Source organism: Phaseolus vulgaris, chromosome 11 (assembly GCF_000499845.2).
Source record: "Phaseolus vulgaris cultivar G19833 chromosome 11, P. vulgaris v2.0, whole genome shotgun sequence".
NCBI lineage: Eukaryota > Viridiplantae > Streptophyta > Magnoliopsida > Fabales > Fabaceae > Phaseolus > Phaseolus vulgaris.
The window spans coordinates 6,273,125-6,281,184 of record NC_023749.2 but is presented as its reverse complement, the minus strand read 5'-3'; the positions used below and the strand labels follow the sequence as shown (position 1 = coordinate 6,281,184).

General features: G+C 31.8%; 1 protein-coding gene across 1 annotated transcript; it reads left to right on the top strand.

The window, feature by feature from the left end:
- The first annotated feature begins 381 nt into the window (after positions 1 to 381).
- On the top strand, positions 382 to 1,412 carry LOC137823069 (chitinase 2-like). Its single transcript, XM_068628186.1, has one exon. The coding sequence runs from the start codon at positions 420 to 422 to the stop codon at positions 1,338 to 1,340; it is 921 nt and encodes a 306-aa protein (XP_068484287.1). The 5' UTR covers positions 382 to 419; the 3' UTR covers positions 1,341 to 1,412.
- Positions 1,413 to 8,060: the final 6,648 nt, after the last annotated feature.

Here is an 8,060-nt window from a genome sequence, read left to right as displayed (position 1 = left end):
TTTAAATACAAATTTAAATTTTTTTATAAATTTTTAATAATAATAGAAATCACTTTAAATATGAATAACTTTTTAGTCTTTAATTTAATAACTAATTATTATTATTTTTAAAATTTATTATTATTTAATAATTTTATTGAATGATTAAGTTTACTAAATAGTATTAAAATATATTTGTTACCTTGTGTACAGTAGTTGTAAGCAACAAAACAAGCTTCAACCAAAACAAAGATAATTAAAATAATTGAATTAAACTTTTTCTTCCAAATGAAGAACAGCCTCATGGGCACGCCATGCATCCAATTATTTTAACTTTTTCCATCTTCTATATTATATCAACTACTATATATATATATAAGCTTCTATCAAATGAAGCAATCACCAAGAACAACCCTTGAACTCAATCTTTGATTACGAAAATGAAATTTCCCATCACCACATTCACTCTCAAACCTTTCTTCTTCCTCTTCATTTTACTCACATCAACCCATGCAGGAACCATCTCCACCCCAACTTCAAACCTATTCCGAGAATACATAGGAGCCGAGTTCAACAACGTTAAATTCTCCGATCTCCCCATTAACCCCACTGTCCAATTCCACTTCATTCTCTCCTTCGCCATCGACTACGACACCTCCTCCTCCTCTCCCACCAATGGAAAATTCAACATCTTTTGGGACACCGACAACCTTAGCCCCACCCAAGTCTCCGCCATCAAGGCCAAAAACTCAAACGTCAAAGTAGCCCTCAGTCTGGGAGGCGACAGCGTTGGAGGCGGCTACGCTTACTTCAACCCCTCTTCCATCGATTCCTGGGTTTCCAACGCCGTTTCTTCACTCACAGCCATAATCAAAGAGTACAACCTAGACGGAATCGACATCGACTACGAGCACTTCAAAACGGACCCTCAAACCTTCTCGGAGTGCGTGGGGAGGCTAATCAAGACGCTCAAATCCAACGGGGTCATACAATTCGCCTCCATTGCTCCTTTTGACGATCCCCAAGTTCAGAGCCACTACTTGGCCCTCTGGAAGAGTTACGGTAGCTTCATAGACTACGTTAACTTTCAGTTCTATGCGTATGACAAGGGCACCAGTGTGGCACAGTTCATCGACTACTTCAACACCCAGAGTTCCAATTACAAGGGTGGAAAGGTGCTGGTGAGTTTCATCAGTGATGGCAGTGGTGGCTTGGCTCCAAACGATGGCTTCTTCACAGCATGTCACACTCTGAAGACTCAGCAGAACCTTCATGGCATCTTTGTCTGGTCTGCTGATGACTCCATGGGAAATGGTTTTCGTTATGAGAAGCAATCACAAGCCCTTTTAGCTTTACCCTAGTCAATTAAATTAGGTTACTCCAGAACCAATTTCGTATATGTATTGCTATTCAATATTCTATATACTATATGTGTGTGGATATAAATATCTTAAACCTTTAATGTTATGTTGTATATATAACTACTTCTTAATGATTTTTTATCCTTTTTTATATTATACGTATACGTATGGATTTGGGTTTTTTTTATCATGAGTTATTTTTTTTTGTTTTACTAAAATGGGGTCTGTTTAAAAAAATATATAAATTTAGGTTTGACACGACTTCATGTACACAAATCATTTCAATTTGACATGACTCTTCGATATCATACTAAAAACCAAAAAAATAACCTCATCATGGTAAAAAAAATCCATAGCTTGTAAGCCTGTATTTGAAAACCAAAGTTTAAAATATTTTCATAACACTTTTGATTAAGCTTTTTAAAAAAACTTTTTTGGAATTTATATTTTTGGATTTTGTTTATCAAAATTCTTTGTTTAGAATATGTTTCTATAATCTTTTTTCAGAAATGTATTATTTATATTCAAAATTTATCTTTTTGGAATGGGATTTTGATTTTTTTTAATTTTTTTTCTAAAATTGAAATTCCAGTATACAAAAAGTATAATACAATTTCCTTTCCATAATATATTTTTCAATTTTGGATTTCCAACAGAACGAAGAAAAATTCTGAAATTTCAGAAATTGATTGGTGCAGAAAGCAAAAGAACACGAATCCTCTAACAGAATAAGCTTTAAGCCCAACAGTTTTTCCCCAACGCTACCAATTTTTACTTATTTATGCTCTTCCTTGATATATGGGCCACCCTTCAGAAAATAGGCCCAATTTTTGTATATATTATAGACTCAATTATTCTTCTATTTTTATTTCTTCTAGTATGATTAACGTGTTATTTTAATCTTCCAGGGTAACTAATGAATTTAATTTATTTAAGTTTATAATTACCATAACTAATTTGAAAAAGGTGTGGTCAAAGTATTTTGTCTTCACTATGCATATGTGTTTTCATATAGATAGACTTAGCGTCAAATCTCTAATCATATGTTTAAAAGTACCATTAAATATTAATTATATATAATGATCATATTGGTAATTTTTTAATAAAATATTTCAAACAATTATTTTCCTAAAAAATCCTAAGTTGAACTTGTAAACCAACTAAATGTTTCCTAAAATCTACTACATAAAAAAATCAGACTTCAATTTGTGTTTTGAATCATAATTTTTACTCTCTTCAAAACTTTAAGTCACATAAACTTTTATCCTTTTAATCGTTTTGTATTAGAGATAAATCTTATACTCCAAATTATTTGAGTAAAAAAATATGGATTTGGAATTTTATTAAGAGAGAAGGAAAACATTATTGTAATAATTTGAGAGACTAATTTTAAAAAGATATAAAAATTAAGAAATTACGTATCTTAGAGAAATATTCATACAAATTAAGTTTAAGTAATGACGATTGAAATATATAAATATATTTGATGGGTTTTTTCACTTTTATCTTGAACTTAACTTAGTTATCACTAAAAGATCATTAACGTAACGCAACAACTCTCTCTAATTATAAATTCTTTTGTAACAAACATAATTTAACATCTAGGTATTCAAACCGTAATATACACTACAATTGTCATTATACTATTATTGTTGAACTCGGATGTGTACGATTATATAAAAAAATATGGTGTAAAATTTTAAAGGCTTTCGGTAATTATATAGTATAGAAATTAAGAATCATTAAATAATAACCAATTTTTTAAAAAATAATTAATTTTTATATTAATTCAGTTAGATAATATTTTATAAAAAAGGTACCATTTGAATTGATGATATAACATTACTAACTAGTTTAATTTATAAATAAATTATTAAATTAATTACATGGTTCTATTTGAACAGTTTATTTTGAAATTTAACTAGATATTGATTTTCTTTTATCATTAAGGAATATATAAAATATAATTAGACACTTTAGGGGCATCTCACTCCTATACAAAAAAATGTTAAGGCCAAACTGTTTGACATGTAACCAACAGAGGTCAAGCACGGTAAGTCAACAAACCGAACCTCATAGGAATTGACATAAAAGAGATAGAAAAGAACTCATAAAAACAAATATGCATCATCCCTCAGAAGGACCCTAACAATCTTCCAGCACATGTAAAAAAAAAACACCCATAAATAATATCTGAAAACCCACAAATAACCTCCATCCAAGTTGGCAAGACAAAGTAACTGCACAAAAGAAAACAACCCCATCCAAAGACCACCTTGCAACCTTCTCCTTCTTCAAAATAAAAATCTTTTCTAGAAACAAATTAAGCCAACCGGAAGACAAAATACTCTTTACAAACAACAGAAGTCTACACAACCACAAACCTGCATAGAGAAACACAACAAATCTTCTAATCCTGGACAAGAAGTTAGATATAAGGTCCACCGACATAATTTTTCAAATACTTCGTACAAAACATGAGTTCCAGGCATCAGTCTAAGTAAGAAAAGTCTGTCAATCTTTCCTTAATCGTAATCCAAGACCAAGTTTTTCTTTGTACCACAGTAAAAACCTTTAAATGATCTACTATCTCATTCTTAAAGATATACTTATTCTTATGATTCCAAATTTCACCTATAATTGCTACCCAAATCCCCCCCCCCCTATAATAGACCGAAGAGAACCACAACCACAAAATATAGACCCCAAATTCTCCAAGATACCTTGCACTCGAAGAAGAGATGATTTATCGTCTCCTCTTCCTCACCGCACAAGAAACAAAGGTTGCATACCATAACAATGTCATGTCTCAGGAGATTGTCCTTAATAGCTATTGTATTAGTCAACATCCTCCATACTGATTTTTTTTACCAGTAAGAAAAAAAAATATGAATCACTTAAGGAGTGGTCAAACCCTTATACAAAACAGTAAAAAAAATGAACAACACGTCCCCCAAAAAGCTTGCCAACGAAAAACAAGCCAACTATTAACAAACTAAAGACACCTCAGAAACAAACTAACACCTCAACCCCAACCTTCTAAAACAAAAGGCCTAAAGATTCAATGTCTATTGATAAATACATACAAGCGAGAGGATTAAGGCACTAATCAAAATAAGAAAAACATACAGAGACAATTTTAGAAGTAACCCAAGACCATACCTTTACTTGAACCAAAGTGAAAATGTTAGAATGATCAATCACTCCACCTTTAAAAATGTGTTTATTCTTATGTCTCCATATCTCACCAACAATTGCAATCCAAACATTTTCTCAAACAACGTTGACGACATATACAAGTACATTAAATAGTTTAAAATGCAAGAAATGTGAATTATAATTGTGATGATTTACCAACGCCATCCCTAACCAAGCATAACATTGGTTCCAAACTAGTTAAGCAATTCTACAATCACAAAACAAATACTTCCACCCCACAAAAAAATATATAGGTTGTTATCGATTGCACCCCCTCGTCTTTCCAAGTTGGCCTTAGAAGCAATCAAATTAACCAACACCTCCAAGCTGTGATTTGAGTCGAGGACAAAGCTTTAATCTTTCACAAGAATTCGGACATAGACGAACTTTTCCCCTCAATAACACCCCTTAAAATACTATAAGTTGGATTTACCGAGTACCCACTAAGCTTGTCGTCCTTCCAAACTCATCTATCGTCATTATCCAAGACTAGATTCATTCCTTGCATCACTTGTAGAAGCTGAAATTCCAGATTATTCTCTCATTCAAACAGGCGCCTTCTCCAAACTAACTTCCACTCCCAACTACCATTAAACCACTCCCCAAAAGAATCTAATTTAGCGTCTTTATAATTGCACAAGGAAAACAGTCTCGAAATTTTGCTCTTCAAGTCTTCATTACCCACCTAGATATCTTCCCAAAATTTGACTTTCTTCTCGTTTCCAACTCCCCACTCAAAGCGGTCCTTAAAATTCCTTCCCCACTCCTCCTACCCCAAACCCCCTTCAGATCTCTCTACCTAAACCCCTCCATGTTGTAACTTACGTCAAAGGTAAATTCTTTAACTTCCAAAAATCCACAAAGAGGTTATCATATTCGACTTGTACTTCCCCATTAACTAGATCTTGATTATTATAAGTTTCAATTGTAAAGGTTGAGATGATGTGGTGGAGACTAATGTGACATAATGATAGAGTTTCACTTATCCTAGACATTAAATATTTGAAGATATTTAATTTTTTAAGCTTATTTTTCTTTTAGAAAGATTGATCGTTTAAATATCTTTTTACTCATATAATGTATCTAATGTTTTATTTAGATAGTCTAATTTTTTTTTCCTCATACGATGTTTCACCATCTAGTGAAGTGTTGACCTATGAATTTAAGGGGGAGATTCTTTTATCCTCGGGGCATAAAAAAAATATGGCCACCATTTACCATGTAAAAGTCAACGAATCTACCTACAAATAGCATCTTTTATACCTATTATCATTTGGGAGAGAGCACAAAAATGTGAGGAATCTTGCTTCTTTAGTATCTAATTAACGATCTGTCATTATAATCATTGGGATCAATACAACAAAACACGGGATATTGTTTCACCTCAAATATGGTTTATGTGAGAGTTTTACTCAGGAACTTGTTGCCATAATTGAGAAAATTTAATATCTATATCTATACATATAAAGAAGATTTTTTATTATAACTATGTCTATATAATTTTTTTTTTTCGATTCTACCATTATTAAATATATATTATCTTATTAGTACAATAGACTATTTTGTCATTTCATAAATTATTTAAAAAATAAAATTATTTTTTAATTTTTTAAAATTAATGTTATGTAATGAAAACTAACTTCTTACTCTTTTTAATTTTTTAATTAATGTTATGTGATGTAAACTAATTCCCCCCTCTTCCTTTACTTCTTAAGGTAACAATGGAAATAAAGAGAGCATAGTCTCACCCTCACTTCCTCATTCCCACACCAAACCTTTACGTAAACATCATCATACTCTTTGATCCCAAAACCACCACAATCACAAATGGAAGAAAAGAAAAAGCTTGAAGAAGAGAAACTCAAACCATAAGAGAGAAAAAAAAGTTGATTAATCAAATTATCATTTTTCTTTTACATGTTATTTTTTGTTTTTTAATTTCAAATAATCCAAAATTATTTTTGTATGTATATATGTATGTTAAATTTTTATTATCGCAGAAGTTGAATAGAATAAGAAAATGCAGATACACATAGTGACTGTGTTTCTGCTAGTAAGGATAAAAACAAATTGGTATTATTTTAATTGTGATTAAGGTAGAGAATTCAGAAAAAGTGAGTTAAGAAGCATACAAGATTGTAATAAAAGAAAAGATTGAAGTGAAGTTATAATGGTGGGAAGTTTTGTTTGTCGTTATTATGAATGGTAGCTGTGAATCGTGAGACATGAATAGGGTGGTTGTTTGGGAGAATGACAGCACTAGGAAGTTAAGAAGCACGTAGACGGTGCACGCAGCGATCCGTAGCAGCAGCAAAGTGTGCTTGTGAATGGTGATATTAGGGTTCCGTGTCAGCCAAGGTCCTTTTTGACTCAACATTCCACAACGGTGTCGTATGAGTGGTTAACCACTGCCTAACTGACTTGTTGAGAAGATTGAGTTGACCCACACTAACCCCCATTTCATTAGCCAAAAAGCCTATTAATTTGGGCAGGTTTTAGGCCTTTTGTTTGTTTGTTTGTTTCCATGAATGAATGAATGAATCATGAATATGCACTTACCACATGAAAACGACGTTATGCTTGTCACTCCATTGCTATCATATACCACTTTGCCAATTGTAATCATTTCTCAACCGTCCACCCAATATTATACCCTCTTGCTTCCCACTTCAATCAATGCTTCCAAAACCAAACAAAAAATACTGTCTTAATCACACATCCCCATTTCTCAACTATTTCCCTTCTCTCAAACCATCTTACTCTTTCAAATCTTCTTTGTTATCACTAGTTAGTTAGGAGCAAAATCAGTCGATTTTATGGATTCTGTGTCTCATTTTGAACATTTTAAGATTCTGGATGTACCCACTTAAGTTAATCTTATTATGGACAACATGTAGATTGCGTTGGTTAGCGAGATATGGATGCATAGGAATAACTGTTTATTTAAAAGTAAAGTGGTTGATGATACTGAAGTGTTCTCTTTAGCATAGATTAAGGTTTGGTCTTGAATCTCATCAAAGATACCGTCAGCTAATTTCTCATTTTCTAATTGGTGTCTAGAACCCTTGATATGTATGTATTCAATTTAGTCTTTTATAAGGGTTTATCCTTGTTATTCTTTTTTATTATTGGTAGAGATGGGATAGACACTTGGATGTCTTTTTTAGTTGATATGTAAGGTACTTTATAAACATCTTTTTGTGTCTTTTTTAGTTGATACGTAGATGGAAAGGTACTTTATAAACATATTTTTGTTGTATAAGAGTTGGATCACCCTTGACGGTAATGATCCCTTTTAATTTTCCTGTTAACAAAAAAAAAACCTTTCATCACTATCTAATTCATGTTACTCTTCTATCTTAAACTACAATTAGTTTTAGTTAAATTTAAGTTTACTCTTTAATATGTTCTTTAATATGTTATCAGAGTGATTTATAATTGTAATGTATTCTAATAAGAATTTGTTGTTTGTTGTTTCGATGGTTTGATGGTTTGTTGTTGAAGGTTGAAACAAAAGGGTTT